At 46.7% G+C, this 22663-nt stretch overlaps 1 protein-coding gene across 3 annotated transcripts in view; it reads right to left on the bottom strand.

Moving 5' to 3' along the window:
- The window catches only part of CSTF77 (Tetratricopeptide repeat (TPR)-like superfamily protein), a 130218-nt gene that overhangs the window by 4789 nt on the left and 102766 nt on the right, over positions 1-22663 (bottom strand). For all 3 annotated transcript variants that reach the window (XM_086499373.1, XM_086499374.1, XM_086499372.1), the window contains exons 15-16: positions 559-655; positions 422-481 (exon numbers count right to left, since the gene is read on the bottom strand). In XM_086499373.1, the coding sequence (XP_086355499.1) occupies positions 422-481; positions 559-655 (157 nt within the window). The remainder of the gene's footprint in view (positions 1-421; positions 482-558; positions 656-22663) is intronic.

The raw sequence follows: 22663 nt of genomic DNA, 5'->3' as shown, positions 1-22663 counted from the left end.
TTTACCAGATCATACAACCATCAGCTCCGAACGACAGACACACATGAGGCAGGCATCAAATCAAAATTCAGCCTACTAAATTTTTTTCACGACTCCAGAGATATAGGACAAAGAGATTTTGAATAAAAATGGCAGACATGCAAAGTCCATATCGTGAAGTTTTGGTCTGAGTTGCGACCAGTTGATCCTGTCAAAATTTTCTCTAAGTTCAATGGATTCCTTCTATGTTTTTGTCTAGTGCTAAGCTTCATGCACTGCTCAGTACACTAGTACAGCATTCGCTGTTAACTTGTTGTAAGATATTTTAAAACACACAACTCAGCAGAAGATTATGGCATAAAAAGAACTGAACAGTATGAGGACATTCCTAGGGTAACCTTTGACAAAAGTGGACACTAGAAATCTGGGCATCCTCCCCCACCTTCAACATGCTTGAAAGATCTCCATATGTTTGCTCAAACAGCACAAAACGATTCCAAACCTGAAAGATAGAGAAACGCTCGTGTTTACATGTAAAGAGGACCTTCACACTCGTTAAATGCCAAATAAAGTTTGTACCTCAACAGATTCTTCAGGAGGAAGGACACTCAATGCCCTTTCAAAGAGAGCACGCACGTTCTGATCATCATTCAATCGACACAAAAAATCCGCATACCTGCAGTACAGAATAGCTGCACGTTTCCTTATTTGCAACTGGATGTATTTAGTCATAATTGGATTATCCCTATGACGTAGTCGCAGACATGCTTCGAGATTACTACAAGCTTGGTGACGTGAATTCTGGCTTGGCCTGTTTATCTAATTCACTGAGCACTCCCATTCCCCTAGTTCTTTCAGCAGTATTGGGAGAGTACTAACTGATTCATTGTAATTCTTCCCTAATTTACATAATTTTTTCTTAGTGTAAATTCACTCCAATTCCCCTGGTTGTTTCAGCAGTATTGGGAGGATACTTACTGATTCATTGTAATTCTTCCCTAATTTACAATATTTAAACATATTGTAAATTCACTCCAATTCCCCTAGTTCTTTCAGCAGTATTGGGAGAGTACTTACTGATTCATTGTAATTCTTCCCTAATTTACAATATTTAAACATATTCCTTTTTGCTTCTTTTATATGGGCTCAGACATCTTTAGGCCCAAAACCAAAAAGTACTCAGCATAGTTCTACTACATCAAATAGATGATGTTACCAGGTTGTACACTAAGAGGGCAATTGTTACAGGCTTGGACATTCCAAGCGAGAAATCAATAGCAACACACGAAGAGAAACTTCAAAATCATTGAACTTTACTTAGAGAGAGAGAGAGAGAGAGAGAGAGAGAGAGAGAGAGAGAGAGAGAGAGAGAGAGAGAGAGAGAGAGAGAGAGAGAGATGAAATGAAATGAAATGTTATATTAACATCTTGAAAAGGCCAAAATGACCTATGAGACCAAAGCGTTACAATGTGGTGAATCTTATACAAAGTCAGAGTAACGAAATGACAAAATGATAAAGTGAGAAAATAAAAGTACTATGGGATCCTAAGCTGGTAGGTGAGCTAGCTGGGATAGCTAAATCACAAGTCACAAGAAATCTAGCATCGGTCGCTGGCGGATCTCATCAATCTCCTCCATGGACAATAGTCTGACCGGGTGTCGTGCATGTCAAGCCAAAGTGATCCGAATCCTCTGATGTAGCCTCTGTCGATGCTTTGTAGTCCTCCACGATCGTGGGCGTCTGGATCTCCCCAGCTCAGTCGCTCGATCGATCAGTGTGCCTCTCGTGTGAGGCGACAAGATCTGCTGTGTGTGTGTGTGTGTGTGTGTGTGTGTGTGTGTGTGTGTGTGTGTGAGAGAGAGAGAGAGAGAGAGAGAGAGAGAGAGAGAGAGAGATGATGAAATGAAATGAAATGTTATATTAACGTCTTCAAAAGGCGAAAATGACCTATGAGAACAAAAAGTTACAATTGGTGAATCTGATATCATGTCTGAGTATGAAAATTACAAAGTTACAAAGAACTAACACTAGAACACCAAGGAGAAAGGAAATAAATCTGAGGTTGATTCCCAATTAAGACGAGATACAAGGGGGGGGGGGGGGGGGGGGGGGGGTTTGTGTTGGTGGGTTTAGATGAAATCTCTCTCGGTCGCTGTCAGATCTCACCAACCTCTTCCATGGTCAGTACTCTGGTTGGGTGTCTTGCATGTCGAGCTAGAGTGATCTATATCTTCTCTTGCAGCCTTCGTCATGGGTGGGAGACCCCCCAGGTCGTGGGCGTCTAGATCTGCCTAGCTCAGTGGCTCGGTCAAGCAGCGTACCTCTAGTATGGGTGGGCTCTGAGATCTGCTGTAATGACTGCTCCTCTGGCTCTCCCTTGGCTGGTGTAAAGAAATCTATGATTCGTCTCTTCACCTGATGTCCTCAACAAGCTCCCTAAGTTTGCGCAGCTCTAGCAAGAACAATCCGAGAAATCTTTGATCCTTGTATCTCATGACTCTAGAAAAAGGTCTGAAACCTTCTCTAAACAGGCAGTGGAAGTCGCCGCGTATCTCATAATACGCCAGGCAATGACATGTGTAGTGCAGCTCTGTCTCTGGCTCTAAGTTACATAGGTGACATATCCTGGTCCCTGCTGGCACCCCTCGAAATCGGCCAGTCTCAATTTGGAGTTGATGTGAGGATGTGTGTATCTGCCCAATAGCGCATCTTATCCCATGAGATAAGTGTGTATCCATGTATACAGGCCTAGTCACAAAGCTGTCCTCCGTGAGTTGGAGAAGATGCTCTTTGTAGAAGGCCATCTTCCTGCCCAACTCCTGTGTCAGCTATATCCATGTGCTCCTAGTATCTAGCTGAATCAGATCATGGCGTATGAGTCTAGTGATCTCTGTCCAGGTAGGGTGCATCCAGGGAGTATTGAAACGGAGGCAATCTATCCATGTTGAAACCATGCTGTCATCATTTCAACATGTTGTATCACCTTGTAAAACTAGTTGTCGAGATGACTCCAGGGCAAGCCGAGCGTATCTGTCCCTGGGGAGATCCCATAGATCGTACATCAAGGATACTGATCTAGTCAATGCCTCCACCACGAGAGGGGAGGGGAGAGGGGGGCGGGGGCGGCGGCGGCGGCTAGCTCGGCTCGGATAATCTCATGCGGCACTGAGGCCTTAGTCTGAATCATCCGAGCGATCGTAGAAACCAGAGGCCTCTCCATACCTCTCCTCCAACCGTGTTGCCACATCTCCCATGGTGGTCTACCGCGGGTCCCCATACCTGAACTCCATAGAGCATAGCTGGAGTCACTAGAGTGTCAAAAAGCCAGAGCTTTGTTCGCGGTTCCTGAAACTGAACCTGCGAACACATCCTCTCCAGTCCTCCCAAAGCTACATATGCTCTCGTCAGTCTAGTCTTTGACGCTCTCCTTAGTGAAAACACCGGTGTACCGAAGACTACCCCAGAGATAAGTATATGCATCTGTGCACTCCACAGTCTACTGGCCATACGTAAATGTGGGTGCTGACCTCCTGATCCATTGCGGTGTGGTGTTGAACACCATAACCTTGGTTTTCCCCAGGTTAACAGACAATCCACTGTCACGAGCAAACGTATGCAAAGCATACATTTGACGCTGCATCCCCTCTAGAGAGTCGGAAATCAGCACAATATCATCAGCATATAGTAACAACAGAATCCATTTCCCGACTAGCTGAGCCCCCCTGTCTCCCTGACGCTCTACATAGTCAGAAAACTCATCCACATACATCCCAAAGAGAGTCGGGGATGGGGGCATCCTTGCTATCCTCCAGTAGTGGAGTGGACCATGTCAGACATTCCCTCAGTGGTGCGTACCCGCCCCATCACTGTCCTGTATAAAGCCAAAATACCCCATATCAGCTCTGTAGGCACACCCATGTCTAGTAGTCTGCGTATAAGTCTCGCTCTCGGCACTGTGTCAAAGGCTTTGCGGAAATCCACAAAGCTACAATAGATCCTCTTTCCATGGTGTCTACCCTCCTCAATAATAGCTCTGAGTGTCAAAATCTGGTCAAGAGTGGAGAAACCTCTCATGAAACCTGCTTGCCCTGGTGCTCTTATGCCCTCTCGCTCTGCCCATCTACTCAGCTCATGCTCAAGAAGGGATGCATACAGCCTAGCTAATGTGTGACCAACCATGATGGTGTGATAATTCCTGGGAATCATGGGATCTCCTGACTTGAAAATAGGCACAATCGTAGACATACTCCAAGTCTCAAGGAAGCCTTCATACATGGCTCGATTAAACATCATAGCCAAGAGCTCTGAAGCATCTCTGGCATGGATGAAGTGCTTTGCTACCAGACCATCATGATCATGTGCTCTCCTTGTCTTAATCCTGTCAATGGCTTTCCTTACCCTCTCGGCAGTAAAGAAAGAACATGTCTCCGGGCTAGTCTCTAGTGGGTCTGGCAGAGGTGGTTGCCCTGATGTTGTGTAGAGACATGTGGCATATTCCCCCCATGTCTCAGTGGAGGTGACCGCTGGTGGTGGTGAATGCTCGTGAAATAGCCTTTATGCTTCGCCTGAGTCCTGTATATAAATAGCTGATACAGATCCCGCTCTAACTGACATAGATAAGCCCTTTTCTTCCGTCGCACTAGGCAGCGAAAGATAATCCGTGACTGTCTATGTGGTAATACCCATGAACACTTCCCTCTGTAATTTGATCCTCGTCTCTCTACACTCCTCATCATACCAACTGTTCCGGGGCATGCTCCCATATCGTCTCCGTGTAGGCTGGTTGCCTCTGATGCTACATCATGGAGCGTCTCTGTTCGAATTTGAGTGAGTTCATCTAGTGGCCGTCACGGCTCCTGGGTGCATAGCTGTCTGTATATCTCATCCATATACACAGAATCCGTCTCCTTCATGAAGGTATACAGAGTGTGTGTGGGGACCTCTCCTAATGGAGTTGTGTTGAACTGAAACGTTAGGATGAAAGACAAGATAGCATGATCAACTGCTACTCCAACTGGCCTAGTGCCCACCATGAAATCCTGAAAGAAGGGAATGAGACCTGCCTGGCTGGGCCATAACATAATCCATTGTGCTAGCACCATGTCGGTGTGGAAAGCAAGTAAAACCTCCAGCTGTCGAAAATCTTTGTAGGCCATTCAAAATGGCCAATCTATGCGCGGTTCCCATATCTATCAAGTATCTGCGATCCTAAGTGTATTCCTCATCTTGTGATAGTCTGGATAGACCCATCTCTATAACGTCCAACTCCCTAAGCATCTCCTTGGAAGTATCATAAAATATTGTCTGGTGGTGGGCAATCCTAGCATTGAAATCCCCTAGTATGATAATGTCACCATCCTTGGAAAACTCCCATATATCATTATCCAAAATAGCAAAGGAGGATTGTCCTCTAGGTGAGGCATATACTGACGTACTAGGAGGAAAGTAACAGACAGCAATGTAGAGGTATCTGCCCGTCTCTGCCCTGAGCCTCACCCACATGTACCTAGCATGTTCATCCTTGCGCGCTATATATATCAATGGTTACAACTCCTCCTTGAATAGAACTGCCACTCCCCTTGAGCCCCGCCCTAGATGCTCCGATCTGGTCTCCTGTTTGCAAGTTGTCTCCCATCTATATCCGCTCACCTGTGGCATGGCTTGCCCACAGGCTTGATGCGTCTCAGAGTAGAAAATGATATCTCTCCCTGTGAAGCTATCCTCAAAGGCCCCTACATCAAGACGGAGTGACCCATTACAGTTCCAAGTTGCCATCTTTAGTGTGGTCCCATAGATCTCGCACCGTCATATGCGGGGCGTCGCTCCAATATCGCCACCTTTCCATCCCTGTAAACAGGGTAGTTTTCGTACGACGTACGGAACGTCTCGTTCCGTACTGCGGGTCACGTACCGTCCCGTTCGTTTAGTACATTCTGTACGGTTTTTTTTTTTTTTTTTAAAAAGCAAAACTCACAATTGTGAGTAGATTATATTGAGCAGCCCAAAAAAATTTAAATGGCTATTTATAGCCATTGGCAGCTCTTGACTGTTGACTAAGGGCCATTGAGGGCAACTTTTGGGGCCGTTTTGGAGCGCCAATTCAAGCACTTAAGCCACATTCAAACATTGGATTCTATGTGCTAGGGCTCCACTTCTCTTATGCTCTCCCTCTCCCCCACGCTCTCCCTCTCTCATCAAGAGTCATCATCCATGCTCTCTCTCTCTCATGCTCTAGCCTCTTCCTATTTAAGCAATGCCTCTCCATCTTGTTCTCCAACACTTCCAAGCTCTCAATGCTTATTGCTCTCAAGCTCTCAATGCTCTCACTGCTCAATGCTTCCATGTTCTAGCTCTCAAGTGACAAGCTCTAGAGACTAGAGTCTTGCCTTTCCATCTTCTCTCCATTGGGTCTCTCCCTCTCAAGCTCCCATTGAAGATCTCATAACGTCAAGTTTCTTTAAGTGTAAAGTTTAAACCCAAGGGCCTAAGCCTTAGACGTAAGAATTCTTTGTTTTTTTATTTTGAACGTACGTAACGTCATTGTACATCTTAATATTTTTTAGTTCGTTTAGTACCGCACATCATCGAACGTACGGGACTGTACGAGACCACTATGCCTGTAAAAAGCAATCTTCCCCTTTTCCCTTGCTGCTCTAATTTCCGGCATTACTTCTTGCATATGAGCAATCTGTGAGAGGGTGAGGTCATCTCCAAGAAAGATGCCAATCTTCTTCAGAGTCGGGCTCTTCTTCAAGAAGTCCTTCGCTTCCATGGAGGGGAAGCGGAGAATGAGTGCCCTTTCCTTCGAGGTTTCTCCGTTGCTCCCACTTTTCTTAGTGCCCACTCTCCAAGCCCTCGTATGTGTCTGCTCGTTGACCCCCACAAGAGTCATGAGTTCTTTCACCTCTTCATCCACATTATCTTGGTCTTTGAGGCCACATATCCTTACGTGTAAGGCCTGCATACGTCTCCTTTGCTCCTCTTCTAGTGTCAAGTTGATGATGGTTGGTGTGGGGGTGGGGGTTATTTCCTTGCCTTTTCCTTTCTTGACAATCTTGATCCATTTTTCGGCCTTTTCTACTTTTCGTTGGGTCTTTGAGATGACATCTACCCACGAGGTCGTCAATTTTTTTTTGTTGCTCCCCACCTTCTTTGATGGCCCGCAATCGTTCCTTAATCGTGTTAAGCTCTGGAATTATTGAGGGTTGAAGCTCTCCCTCTTTGAGGACATTCTGCGATCGCACCTCTGCAAGCTCTTCTTGAGTAGTGCGATTTCCTCATCTTGGGCCTTCACGCGATCCTCGAGTGTATGTATCGTACTTTCTTGTGCTGCCACGCGGGCATCGAGTACATTAATAGTACCTAGGAGGTGGCGGTTGATCTTGTTGATAGACTCGCTCAATTCTTCTTTGCATTTTTGGATGGCATCCTCCACCAAGTCATCCTTGCCATTCTGTTTTCTCATGATTGGAAGGCCCCTACAGGGGAGAGAGAGAGAGAGAGAGAGAGAGAGAGGGGTACAGAAGTGAAGTTTCTCTCTCTCTCTCTCTCTCTCTCTCTCTCTCTCTCTCTCTCTCTCTCTCTCTCTCTCTCTCTCTCTCTCTCTCTACGCGACAGACCCTCTTGAATAACAGGTCTTGAGTTCAACTCCTCGTCGGCTAGATCTTTAAGGTCTCTTGGGATAGTTTCCTACGACGTTAAAATTATCTTCTTCTTTTTCTTCTACCCTCTCTCTCTCTCTCTCTCTCTCTCTCTCTCTCTCTCTCTCTCTCTCTCTCTCTCTCTCTCTCTCTCTCTCTCTCTCTCTCTCTCTCTCTCTCTCTCTCTCTCTCTCTCTCTCTCTCTCTCTCTCTCTCTCTCTCTCTCTCCGCTACTCTTTTTTCCCCTCTTTCTCTCTCTACGCTATTCATCTCTCGTTTTTTTTCCTCTCTACACGATTTTTCCCCCTCTTTCTCTCTCTACGCTACTTTTCCCCCCTCTTTCTCTTTCTACGCGCTAGGTTGGGGGGTTGCAGGGAGAGCGCGAGGGAGTAGCAAGGGCAGCGGGAGGGAGCAGGGAGCGAGGGGGCTAGGTAGGGACGCGGAGGCAAGGGCAACGAGGAGCAGCAGCGCGGGGGGGGGGGGGGGAGCAGGCACGCGGGAGCAGGAGCAGGGGGTAGGGGCAATCCCCAAAGAGAGAGAGAGAGAGAGAGAGAGAGAGAGATAGAAATAGAAATGTTATATTAACTTCTTCAAAAAGGCCAAAGTGACCTATGAGACCAGAAAGTTACAATGTGGTGGATCTGATACAAAGTCAGAGTAACAAGATAACAAAATGACAAAATAAAATACTATGGAATCCTAAACTGCTAGGTGTGAACTAAGCAGCTAGCTGGGATAGCCAAATCACAGGAGATCTAGCATCGGTCGTTGGCGGATCTCATCAATCTCCTCCATGGTTAGTAGTCTGACCGGGCGTCGTACATGCCTGGCCAGACTGCTCCGAATCTTCTAACGTAGCCTCCGTCGATGCTGTGTAGTCCTCCGCAGTCGTGGGCGCCTGGGTTTCCCCAGTTCAGTTGCTCGGTCAATCAGTGTGCCTCTGGTGTGAGACGAGGGGGAGCTCTGCGCTCTTGCGGCTGTCTTGTGTCTGTTCTGAAGAAGTCTGTGATCCGTCTTTGAGACTGGCTAGCCTTGCCACTCATCAGGCTGTCTCTGTGTCTGCGCAGCTCGAGCAAGAACAAACCCAGGCATCTCTGATCCTCATATCCCATGACTCTTGAGAGTGGTCCAAAACCCTCTCTGAACAAGCAATGGAAGCGGCCTCGTATCTCGTAGTAGACGGGGCAGCGGCATGTATAATGCAACTCTATCTCAGGCTCCATGTCACACAAGGGGCATGTCCTAGCCTCTGCTGGTACTCCGCTGTATCTCCCAGTCTCAATCCGCAGCTGGTGAGAAGATGTGCGTAACTGGCCAATAGCACATCAAATCCCATGAGACAAGTGGATGTCCATGTATCTGGGTCTCGTCACAAAACCATCCTCCGTAAGCTGGAGAAGGTGGTCTCTGTAGAAAGTCATCTTCGTGCCCAATTCCTGTGCTGGCTGTATCCATGTCCTCCTGGTGTCTAGCTGGGTCAGGTCTTGGCGGATGAGCTTGGTGATCTCTGATTGTGTAAGAGTGAGAGATGGTGCATCCAATGAGTATTGGAATGGTGGAAGCCTGTCTATGCTGAACCCATGATGCCATCTCTCCATACCAGCATGTTGTATCTCCTTGCATGGCTAACTCTCGAGAGGACTCAAGTGCAATGCGAGCATATCTGTCTCTAGGAAGTTCCCATGTGTGGTTTATGAAGGAGACTGATCTGGTGAGCACCTCAGCTACTAGTTGGGGGGGGGGGGGGGGCGCTAGCTCTCAGATAATCGCCCGTGGTATTGATGCCTTGGCTCTAATGAGCCGCGAGATCATAGAGCCGAGAGGTTTCTCCATGTTCCCCCATCCATCTGTGAGACCCGGTCTCCCTTGGTGATCTAATGAAGGTCCCCATATCTCAGCTCCATAGAGAAATGCTGAAGCCACCAAAGTGTCAGAGAGCCAGAGCTTCGTCCGGGGTTCCTGAAACTGAACCTGCGAACACATCTTCTCCAATCTACCCAATGCTGCATGGGCTCTAGTCAGTCTGGTCTCTGCTGCTCTTCTGAGTGAGAATGCAGGTCCGCTAAAAACCACTCCAAGGTAAGTGTAAGCATCTGTGTACTCCACAGTCTCCTGGCCGTATGTGAATGTCAGTGCTGACCTCCTGATCCATTGTGGGGTGGTATTAAACACCATAACCTTGGTTTTACCAAGGTTGACAAACAAACAACTTTCGTGGGCAAACCTATGCAAAGAATCCAATTGACGTTGCATTCCCTCTGGGGATTCGGAGATCAACATTATATCATCGGCATATAACAAAAGTGGAATCCATGTCCCTGCCAACTGTGCACCTCTATCACCATTGCTCTCAATGTAGTCAGAAACCTCATCCACATACATACCGAAAAGAGTAGGAGAGAGCGGGCAGCCCTGCTTCACCCCAATAGTGGAGTGAACCGGTGTAGAAAGTCCCTCAGGGGTGCGGACATGCCCTACTACTGGTCTGTACAATGCCATGATCCCCCAAATGAGCTCTGTGGGTACTCCCATTTCCTGTAACCTGCGCATCAATCTAGCTCTGGGTACTGTGTCAAAAGCTTTGCGGAAGTCCACAAAGCTACAATAGATCCGTCTCCCATGAGATCTGCCCTCCTCGATGATGGTCCTGAGTGTCATGATATGGTCAAGTGTCACCAGGAGGTGTATTTTTCCTGTTGCCTTCCGTAAATAAGTATTAGATATATTTATTTTATTTTTACTTGTTTGTCCCGGAACCCTTGAAAAGGTGCAAGTGGACATTGCATGGCCACTGTGAAACGGCTGCAGCCAAATGGGTTTCTCACATCGGGAATCTAGGTCAGTCAGACAGGGACTGCCCGGGCCAGTTAGCACTGAATTCTAATGAGTATGGAAGCTCGTGTGCGCCAAACTGGAATTTGGGCCACTCGTCAAGTCACTGCAACTTTATAAGTTGAAAGGGGCCAGTAAATTAACCCACATTGTAGATGGTGGTCAAATGGTAGTCTTCAATGATGGTCAGGAGACCGATAGGGACGCCATGGAAGCATCTCCTAAAATTTAGGGAACTGCTATTTTTGACCGGAAAATGTGTTCGCGTCATTAGCTCTGGAATGCAAGGGGAACATTCTATTGCTCTGCTGCCAAGTCAACTGACGCACCAGTTGGCAAAAACGAGCTGCATATCAACAAAGGGGGCGCCATTTTCAGCCTCAGGTGGATTGTAGCAGGTACAGAAGCTATGGAATGCTTACCTTGCCCTCTATGCACAGTATGGTGACGGGAGTGATGCCCCGCACGCTACATACTGCTCTCTTTCTCCCCTACGTACAGTATGTTATGCCCCACTAGTGGGCTTCTCATTTGACCTATGTACAGTTCTGGGGGTTTATGCGCGTTTTCCAAGGCAAGAGCCTTCTGAACAGGAACCGGATTAGCTAATTGCTAATCCCCCACAGGTACGCACAGTTCCATCACGAAAGATTGCGAGTTTGGAGAGTTTTCTCGCGTGAAAACTCATCCAATTCACAGGGGAACTGTCCCATTGCGTGTGGGAGCCCTTGGGACACGCGTCGGCGTGTTCGCTCCGCTAAAAACGATCCGAAACAGGGAATTACAGCCTGTTGTGTTTTTTTGCAGGTTTAGGGTTTCGCACCTAAACTGCAAGGGAACATCGGGGGAGCCTCGTGAGAGCCTTGGGATGCGTGTACATGCTTTTGGGCTCCCGGCAGTGAAAAACAGAGAATTACAGCCCGCTGAATTTCTGTGACAGCTCACCAGAAAGCTTCCAGATATCGAGGGAATCCGTCCTAGACAAGTGTTTTTGACCTACAGGCCGTTATGCTGCCAAAATCAGGTGGAAAACCTGCGTTTTCAGCCCTCGCCAGGTTTGGACAGCTTTGTAAAAGCTTGTGCTAAGTGGTCGGATCGTCTACCTTAATTTGAATAAAGAAATACCGAAAGGGGCGCCAGTCTTTGGGGCCTACAAGGTGTCGGTCTCGTGTGCGCAGTGACATTCTAGTCGCTGGACGCAACTGTGTTCTCTTCCCTTCTCAGTGCTCTGTGTAAAGTTAACAGGTAATTGAAATAGTACCGCCCTCTACGTTGTACGGGCCGGTTATATCAAGAGTAGAGAAGCCTCTCCTGAACCCTGCCTGCAGGCATTCCTTCCCTCTCTACCGATCTACTCAACCGTTGCTCAAGAATGGATGCATACAACTGTGCCAGTGTGTCCAATCATGATAGTGCGATAATTCCCAGGCTCCATGGGGTCTCCTGACTTGAAGATAGGTACAATCGTAGATAGGCTCCAAGTGTCCAGTAGACCCTCACACATGGCACGGTTAAACATAACTGCTAGAAGCTCTGCTAGCAGGTCTTTGGCATGCATGAAATGCTCAGCGACTAAGCCATCATGATCATATGCCCTTCCAGTCCTCATCTTGTCAATGGCTTTCTTCACCATCTCAGCGGTGAAAAAAGCACATGTGTGTGGGCATGGATCCGGGGGGTTGGGAAGGGGCGATTGTCCAGGTACTGTGTACAAAGATGATGCGTACTGACCCCAGGTCTCTGTGGAGAAAATAGCGGGGGGGGGGGGGGGGGGGGCTGCTCATGAAAGAGCCGCCATGCCTCACGTGAGTCCTAACTCAAGAATAGCTGGTAGAGATCCTGCTCGAGTCGAGCCAAAAAAGCCCTGTTCTTCCGCCGCACCAAGCGTCGGAAGTCAGTCTGTGACTGTCTGGGAGTGACGTCCCCCAAAAGCACCTCCCTCTGAAGTCTAGCTCTAGTCTAGCGGCACTCCTCATCGTACCAGCTATTCTGAGGCATGCTCCCTGATCGGCGTCTCTGCTCAGACTAGGTGTGTGGGTATGCCTCTGCTGCTGCATCGTGTAATGTCTGTGTCAGTATAGTAGTTAGCTCCTCCAGAGGTCGCTCCGGGTCCTCGGTGCATAGGCGTCTGTAGATCCCGTCCATGTATACAGAATCCACCTCCCGTGTGAAGGTGTAGTGAGTAGGGGCTGCTATCCGTGGCCTGTGTGCTACACTGAACTGGAAGGAGATGGTCACCGACACCAGAGCATGATCCACTGCCACTCCAACCGATCTGGGCCCAACTGTGAGATCCTGGATACTAGAGATGAGATTCGGCTGTGCCATGACATAGTCCACTGTGCTGGCTCCATGTCTGTGTGGGAAGCATGTAAAACCTCCTGCCAGGAGGAAATCTCTGTAGGCCATTCAAGATGGCCAATCCATGTGCGGTGCCCATGTCTATTAGGTGTTGCCCATACTCAGTATATTCCACATCGTGTGATAGTCTGGACAGACCCGTCTCTACAACATCTAGATCTCTCAACATCTCCTCTCAAGTATCATAAAACACTGTCTGGTGATGGGCAGTCCTAGCATTGAAGTCCCCTAGAATGATAATGTCACCATCTCTAGAGAACTCCCATATGTAATTATCCAAAATAGAAAAAGGGGACTGTCCTCTGGGTGATGCATAGACTGATGTACTCCGGGGAAAGTAGCAAATAGCAATGTAAAGATATCTGCATGTCTCTGCTTTCAGTCTCACCCACATGTACCTAGCCTGCTCATCCCTACAGGCTATATGTATCAATGGCTACAGATCTTCTCTAAATAACACTGCCACCCCCCCCCCCCCCCCGAGCCCCGTCCTCTGTGCTCTGAGTGTGTCTCCTCTCTGTAGGCTGTCTCCCACCTGTTTCACTGATGTGAGGCACGGATTGCGCGGGGGCTTGGTGTGTCTCAGAGTAAAAGATGATGTCTCTTCCAGTAAAGCTATCCTCAAAAGCACCCACATCAAGACGCATAGATCCATTACAGTTCCAGGCAGCCACTTTGAGTGTGGTCCCATAAGTCTCGCACCGTCATGTGGAGCGTCGTTCTAGTATTACTACTCTTCCATCTTGGTAAAAGGCAATCTTGCCTTTTCCCCTTGCCGCTCTAATCTCCGGCATCACTTCCTGCATATGAGCGATCTGCGAGAGGGTGAGATCATCCCCGACAAAGATGCCAGTCTCTTTAAGAGTTGGTCTTTTCTTCAAGAAGGACTTCTTCGCTTCCATGGAGGGAAAACGGAGGATGAGTGCTCTTTCTTTTGAGGTTTCCCCACTGCTTCCATTTTTCTTTATGTTGCCCACTCTCCATGCTCTTGTGTGCGTTGGCTCATGAACTCCCATTAAGGCCATGAGTTATTTTACCTCTTCGTCCACATTGCTTTTGTCTTTAAGACCGCAAATTCTCACATGTAAAGCACGCACCCGTTTCTTTGCTCCTCCTCTAGTGTCTGATTAATGATAGTGGGTGTGGACGTGGGCGTTATCTCCTTGCCTTTTCCTTTCTTGGCCACCTTGACCCATTTCTCGGCTTCATCAGCCTTCTGTTGAGTTTTGGTAAGAACATCCACCCAAGAAGTCGTCATCTCTTTGTGTTGCTCTTCTCCCTCTTTGATGGCCCGTACTTGCTCCTTGATCGTGTTGATTTCTTCCAACACTGAGGGTTGCAGTTCGCCCTCTTCCAGTGTGTTTCTTGATCGTGCTTCGGCGATGTCTTTCTTGAGTGACGCAATCTCTTCATCCTGAGTCGTCACTCGGTCTTCCAGCGTATTTATCTTGCTCTCTTGGATCAGCACGCGTCCTTCGAGCATGTTTATTGTGCCCAAGAGATTGCGGTTCATCTTGGTAATGGTCTCCGTCATTTCCTCTTTGCACTTTTGAATGGCATCCTCTAGGGGGTCGGCTTTATCGTTAAGTTTCCTCATGCTTGATCGCCGTCCGAAAAAGAGCCACTAAGCGCACGTGTGCATCCACACTAGCAGCAGACGTGGTAGCTGGGCGGGTGGGGGAACGCGAGGAGGTATGGAAAGGGAGGGGCAGCGATAGAGTATGGACGAGAGAGAGAGAGAGAGAGAGAGAGAGAGAGAGAATAGAAAAACGCGATAGAGTACGTGCGAGAGAGAGAGAGAGAGAGAGAGAGAGAGAGAGAGAGAGAGAGGGGGGGGGGGGTGGCGGGGGGGACAGCGCGCGGGGTAGGGGGGGGGGAGAGAGAGAGAGAGAGAGAGAGAGAGAGAGAGAGAGAGAGAGAGAGAGAGAGGCAGCACGATAGAGTTAAAGTTAAAAAACGATAGAGTTAAAAAGGTTAAAAAGTTAGTACGTTAAAAAATTAAAAGCTTAAAAAGTTAAAGGGTTAAAAAGAGAGAGCGATAGAGAGAGAGAGAGAGAGAAACAGCGCGATAGAGAGAGAGAGAGAGAGAGAGAGAGAGAGAGAGAGAGAGAGAGAGAGAGATAGATAGATAGATTTTATTATCGTCCTCGGAGGTCAAATATGACCTATGGGACCAAAGTTACATGTGATGTAGTATGTGTATGGCTGATGAGTGACTCTCGATGCTCCAAAATTGTAGTGATGAGAGTCGCAATGGAGAGCCCACTTTTTGGCTGGGAGAGGAAAGTGTGTAGGTCTAAGTTATGGCTGAAAATGTGAGAGAAGCAAGTTCGGATGTGATCAAAAGCTGAGCACTCTAGTAGTGTGTGGTACTCAGACTCTCGAACTTGCAGTGAGCATAATGTGCACAATCGATTTGACTCTTCTCCATTGCCCCAACGCCCTATCTCGCATCGAAGGAAATGGGAGCTAAGCCGAATTGCTGCGATAGTGCGTATCGCGGACAAGGGAATAGGCTCAAGCATGTAAGTGTGAGTACGGTTTCCTCTCTCCGCAAAGAACATGGTTTTGTAGTTGGGGGCAATATAGGTGGTGTAATGTATGAAGCGTGACCCACCGGATTTCTCCCAAGCCGTAATACATTGGCGTTGTAGAAAAGCTTCATTCACTTGAGAGTCAATTGAAGCATCATGTAGCAAGTGTAATGCATCCCATCTCCCAAACCACTTCTTTATGTCTTGCATCCATCCCGTGCTCAAGATCTTGCTTTTATGCGTCTTTTGAACTTTTTTGCTTGCTTCCCATGCAATTGTAGGAAGTCGATGTGAGGGGTTTTGACGCATCTTTATCATGTACTCCACAACCCTTTCCATGCCCATAACCTCTATTGGAAGAGATCCCGACTCAAGAAGTAGGAGCATATATGGTGTTTGTGTCTTAACTTGGAGAAAGTTTGTAAGAAAACGCTTTAAGACATTCTCAAACTCTTTCCAAGTAGACTTTGAGATGCTCCCGCCCCACACTTCAACTCCATAAAGAAGAACCGGTGTCACCAATGCATCAAAAAGATACTTCTTGAGAACCCAACACTTGATGTTTCCCGCATTACACATGTTCTCAAATGCATAATATGCTCTCTTTCCCGCTTCCAAACGACGCATAGCACATTCATGCCACTTGTGATTGGATGGAACCTCAAGGCAAAAGTACTTAAAGCTCTCAACAACTTCAAGTGTCTCGTTGTTGTACACAATGCATGGCTTCTCCTTATCGTTGGTTTTCACAAGCATAACCTTTGTTTTAGATTCATTTACAATCAGCCCACTATGCAAGCAAAAGTTCTCAAGGACAACCATAAGCTTTTGTGCATCTTCTAAAGTGTGTGCTAGAGGCACTACATCATCCGCATACAACAAAAGCATGATTACCGCATTGCAAATAGTGACCTCTTCAATGCCTTCTTCTTGCATAAAGTCAAGTACCATTTGTTCCAATTGATCGATGCATAGACCAAAGAGAGTTGGTGACAATGGACATCCTTGTTTAACCCCAATAGTGCTTACAAAAATTTCTGAAATTTCTCTTCCCATGCGCAATTGACAAATCACCTTCTCATAGATTCGAGAAACCGCAAGCATAAACTCACTTGGCACTTGGAGTTCTTCCATCCTTCTCCACAAATTGTTACGTGGAATCATATCAAAGGCTTTCTTAAAGTCCACAAAACAACAATACAATCGCTTGCCTTTCAACCGACTTTCCTCCATGAGAACACGAAGAGTGACAAGATGATCAATGGTGCTATGGCATCGACGAAAACCCGCTTGTCCCTTTGCACGCTTGTCATTCTCTTCAGCCCAATCACTCAATTTCATCTCCATTATGCACCCAAACAACTTTGCCATAAGAGACCCGATCATTATAGTCCGGTAGTTGCTTACATTCTTTACATCCCCTTCTTTATGCAAAGGCTTAACCCAATTAGTACTCCAATCATAAAGCATACCATGTTGAAGTGCAAGGTTGAACATATCACGCATCCACTCATGGGTAAAATCTCCCGTCCATTTGATCATCTCCGGCTTGATACCTTGAAGATCTCCCGCTTTGCGAGTGGCTAACTTTTCAAGCCCACCGCATACATCCTCAATAGTAAAAAAAGACGGCATACATGGGAGTGAACCATAAAATGGCATTTTTTCAGTATTTTCTTGCTCACATAATTGCCTACAATGTGTGTACATATCCACTAGACTCAAGTTACCAAAATTCTCAACCCGCTTGCCTCTCAAGTTTCTCCAAAATCTTCCACATGCATGTGCCTTTTCTTGGACTTGAAATTCTTGTTGCTTTACTTTCCATCTTCTTCTCTTCTTTTGAATCAATGCCTTGTATGCATGCAAATGACTTTGATAGTTCTCTTTGTCCATAGTTGCATCAAGCTTTATCAAGGACTTTCGAGCATCTTGACATTCTTTATCAAACCACCTTTTGCGTGATCTATCTTTGTTGATACCATGGAGATGCTTTATGGCAAAGCATTCTTCCGCACAAGAACAAATAGCTTTCTTGAAAGCTTCCCATTTAGTTTCCAATGGTGCATCACATTGAAGCTTTGTCATCCATAATTTTTGCTCAACCATTTCAATGTACATTGGTGCCCGTTTGAAATCCATACATAGTGATAACTTCTCTTTCCTTTGGCTGAGATTATCATGCTTAGTTGCTTCTCCACATGAAAGGTCAATACATAAGGTGCGATGGTCGGATTCCGGGGTCCATTGACCAAACATAAAACTCTTTATGCGATACATGATGGCTTCAGAGAGTAGCATATAGTCAATCACACTATCCCCATTATGTCTTCTACATGTAAATCCATTGGTTCCACTCCACAAAGATACACCATTGGCAATGAGCATACCAATGCTATTACACATGTGTAAAAGTAACTTTCCATAGTGATCCGGCTCTTTCTCATCCATTGAAGTACGATCATACAAGTGAACGTCCTCCAACTCCCTTGAAATGTATGGCATATCAAATTGTTGAGTATCATGTTGCAATGTTTTTGTGCGAACATTCATATCCCCAAATACAATAACATCACGTTCACCTTTGAAATAAGCAATGTCCTCTTCCAAATCAGAAAATGGTTGATCTCTATCCATGCAAGCATAAAAGGCAGAATCATGATGAGGAATGTAGCAACCGGCTACAAAAATGGGTGCTCTTTTTGGTGTCATAATTTTCAGCCATACATAACGTTTGTACTTGTCATCTTTCACAATTGATACAAAATCTTCCAATCCTTTCTTAACCCTACATGCTAACCCTCCTTGTCCTCTTCGTTGCTTGAGATTCTTTGACCACATCAATGAATGTACATTGTAATCCTCCAAGCCGTTAATCCTTTGTGTATCATGCTCCCAGGTTTCAACAAGAAGTACAACATCGGCTTTGCTTGTTAGTTCATCAATGCCAACCCCCGCATTCCATGGGTATCCATTACAATTCCAAAAGCATATTTTCAATTGTAACTCGGTCTCATAGGTCACGCATCCCTATTTGCTTGAGAGACTTGCCTTCTCCTTGGGCACATTTTCTTCATGAGAGATCTCCTTGTTTTTATTATTCTTTTCCTCATATGCCTTGCGACGCATATTTTGTTGCTTAATAGTGCGATCTTCACATACAAAACATTTTGTATCCCTCAAATAGATCCAACTATTATCAAGGATAATCTTTCGCTTGGTCTCATCCGGCATGGTGCATACAATTGGCCGTTCTCCTGAGCGAGGAGCTCCTTGCTTCCCCACTCTATGTGCTCCATAGACCATAACTCCGGACATGCCAAAGTGGGTTTTGAAGAAATCTTCAATAACAATGGCAAGAGAAGGAGGTGTCTCTAACTTCTCTTCGGGAATTCCACGAATAACAATGTTCTTGGAACGTCGCTCCCGTTCCTTCAACTCCTCCACATCCTCATTCTCAACATTCTTTGTTTGAACCATAGCTTGCATGAGTGAGGAATTAGAAACCACATTGCTACCACATACATCAGCCCAAGACTTGTTTGTGCATACATTTTTCATGTCGCATACATCCCGGCTCATAGTGTCAAATTTCTCCTCTTTCAATACTTGGTCATGCTCTACTTTGCTCATCCGCTCCTTCAAATTATTCAAGTCCACAAGAGAGCGTTTACATTCCTTGACTTCCTCTTCAAGATGCATCAAACGTGTTGTTTGCATCTCAAGTGTCCTCTTGAGATTCTCATTCTCAACCACAAGTACCCTTAGTGTGCCATTCTCCATTGCAAGTGCTCGTAAGTTTTCGCCTTGTTTGTTTACGGTCTCTTGCAATGATACCAAGTACACCATGATCATGGTTTCCGATGTCGTTGGTTGGGTGGTTGTGTTGCTATCTCCACACTTAGGAGATTTTGGATCATTTTCCACAATGGTTGTGGACCTTGTTGAAGAAGAAGAACCCTTGCGAGCGCCGGAAGACATTGTATGTAAAATAGGAGATGAGAATCAATTTTGTTGAACCTGTTCACTTCGGAAATGCTGCTACAGAAATGCCTTCCATAACTCTGAAAATTTCTGTCTTTACATCAATGCGTAGAGGACTTCGTGCTCTTCGATTGAGGCTATAGATCACCCAAATCGGAGTTCGGATGAAGAAGTTATGATCAAAAGAGTGGACTGTTGTCTACTAGGTCAAAAAACGGCTGCACTGAGAGAGAGAGAGAGAGAGAAACATCGCGATAGACACAGCGCGATAGCAAGAGAGAGGGAGCGGGAAGGGGGACGGGGGGGACAGCGCACGGGGTAGGGGAGAGAGAGAGAGAGAGAGAGAGAGAGAGAGAGAGAGAGAGAGAGAGAGCGTAGGGGCAGGGGGTGCGGGTGCGGGTGCGGGAGAGATTCATGGGGGTGCGGGTGCGGGGCGGGAGGGGAGAGGGAGAGATTCACCTGCGCACGGGCAGCAGCGGGGGGCAAGGGGAAGCGAGAGCGCAGGGGCAGCAGCGAGGGACGAGGGGAAGCGGGAGCGCAGGGGCAACAGCGGGGGGCGAGGCGAAGCAGGAGCGTAGGGACAGCAGCAGGGGGCGAGAGAGAGAGGGAGCGCAGGAGAAGCCGGAGCGCAGGGGAAGCAGCGGGGGGGCGAGGGGAAGCAGGAGCGCACGCGCAGCAACGGGGGACGAGAGAGAGAGAGAGAGAGAGAGAGAGAGAGAGAGAGAGAGAGAGAGAGAGAGAGATGAAATGAAATGAAATGTTATATTAACGTCTTCAAAAGGCCATAGTGACCTATGAGACCAGAAAGTTACAATGTGGTGGATCTGATACAAAGTTTGAGTAACAAAATAAAAATACTATGGAATCCTAAGCTGCTAGATGTGAACTAAGCAGCTAGTTGGGATTGTGCAGGATATGAGTGGAGGGTGGAGTGAATGAGGTCTTAAAAGTTAAAACAACACAATGTGGGTGTATCCTCAGAAAGAGCTAAATCACAGGAGATCCAGCATCGGTCGTAGGCGGATCTCATCAATCTCCTCCATGGTCAGTAGTCTGACCGAGCGTCGTGCATGTCGGGTCAAAGTGATCCGAACCCTCTGATGCAGCCTCCGTCGATGCTCTATAGTCCTCCGCAGTGTCGTGGGCGTCTGGATCTCCCCAGCTCAGTCTCTTGGTCGATCAGCGTGCCTCAGGTGCAAGGAGAGTGTGGGCTCTGCTGTTGTAGTAGCTGCTCGGTGTGTCCAGTGTCTGTTCTAAAGAAGTCTGTGATCCGCCTCTGAGACTAGCTAGCCTCTCCTCTCATCGGGCTCACGCTCTCTCTGTGTCTACACAGCTCGAGCAAAAACAAACCCAAGCATCTCTGGTCCTCGTACCCGATGACTCTGGATAGTGGTCCAAAGCCCTCTCTGAAAAAACAATGGAAGCGGCCTCGTATTTCATAGTAGACTCGGCAGTGGCATGTGTAGTGCAACTCTGTCTCGGGCTCTATGTGACACAAGGGGCATATCCAGGCCTCTGCTGGTACTCCATTGTATCTCCCAGTCCCGACCCGCAGCTGGTGTGAAGATGTGTGTATCTGGCAAATAGCACATCGTATCCCATGAGACAAGTGTGTGTCCATGTACTTGGGCCTCGTCACAAAACCATCCTCAGTAAGCTGGAGAAGATGCTCTCTATAGAAAGCCATCTTCGTGCCCAACTGTTGAGAGAGAGAGAGAGAGAGAGAGAGAGAGAGAGAGAGAGAGAGAGAGAGAGCACGGAGGAGTTCTGTGCCCAGAAGCATTGGCCCCAAAGACTGGCGCACCTCACGGTATTTCTTTATTATTGCTCACGACAAAGCACAACTCCCGATGGTCCTCAGCTCTCAGACACTACGTCCAGATGCTCTGCAGAGTGAGGCGCGAGGGGCTCTTAAAAACTTACAAGGGATGCCCAAAAGCAGAGCCCCAAAAGCATTAGTTCAAAAGCACTAAACCCCAAAAGCATCTACTACCAAAAGCTCACGAAAAACTGCCACATCATCAGCCCAACGCAAATCGCGGAAATCCGTACACCCTGCCACATGTCATTTCAGCACATTTTATGGGCCTCCTCAAAGTTCAAGCTTTTGGTCTTTAGGGTTTCAGGCACCATGGCCGGTGCTCGTAAGTTCTTCAAGTTGGTCGGTTCAATTTCTCTTGTCCACTTGGCCATTTCTCTTCAAATTGGTCATGCCGCGTCATCACTTTGTGACATCAATCACTTGCATAACTACAAAGACAAAGCCGAAAATGAAACAAGGAACACAATGATCCAGAATGGCTACCTCTCCCTCAAAACTTTTTTTTTATTCGCTAGTAATTGTATATAGTATCACAGGCAATACAATGCGAAACTGCCATGCTGATGCAAACGAAAAATCAGCATTGCAAACAAGTGAATGTCGATGACGATCCTCCAAGCACTTTGTCCCTTATCTCTACTCCTTCAAGTGCCCACATTCTCTTCCATGTGCTTGCACTTGTCTCTCACGCAAGGAAGCCACAATCTATGCAAGCACATAGGACAAGAATGCTACACAAGCAGAATGAACAAAATCTTCACAATAAAAACTCTTGGATGGCTAAAATTTGAGAGAAAAGCGCTGTTTTTAAAAGAATTCAGCTAGCTAGTAGACTATTTTGATAAGAAATGCCACCATGGTTGTGGCAATTGTAATTTGCCTATGATTGTTGTAATGTTGTCAATATTATTGGATTGTGTCTGGAAGCTTTTAGGTGGGCTTCCTTTGCCAACCACTCTCTACGTGTCGCTTCTAATCTTCATGGAACAATTGGCTTTGGAAGAGGCTAGTGAGGGATAACCCCCGAACTCAAGGTCCAAGACCCCACGGAACATAAATTTTAAGAACACTTTGAAAAAGACGCCAAATTATAAGGCGTCTTCATTTGCTATGAGACATCTTCATCTGCTTTTTACTCAAATTTTCCTCGTTGCAAGCATCGCATAATGAACCACAATGACAGATGCATAATAAACTATGTATGACAAATGACATACATAGTTTGAATAGTGAATTGTCCAAGAGCATGTAGGAAGGCTCGATGGTCCAAAATTCAAGAAACGAAACAGTAATTTCCTTCTTCTAAGGCAAATGGTCTGCTCATGGACAACATTTTTCACTCCTTCACATTGGTGGATGGGTAAATAAATGCTTCAAATTGATTACCCACCTTCATGATCCCATAAACCCAATTTACCTTTACCAACTTAAGCAGCTCTGTAGCCATGTCTCTGCTGCCACTCGTAGTGCACGCCCGGGCAATTGGCTGAATTTAAATGGATCCTTTTT

This window comes from Adiantum capillus-veneris, chromosome 25 (assembly GCF_014529385.1).
Source record: "Adiantum capillus-veneris isolate H3 chromosome 25, ASM1452938v2, whole genome shotgun sequence".
Classification (NCBI taxonomy): domain Eukaryota; kingdom Viridiplantae; phylum Streptophyta; class Polypodiopsida; order Polypodiales; family Pteridaceae; genus Adiantum; species Adiantum capillus-veneris.
Note: the sequence above shows the minus strand (reverse complement) of the source record. Positions and strands in the feature narration are given on the sequence as shown.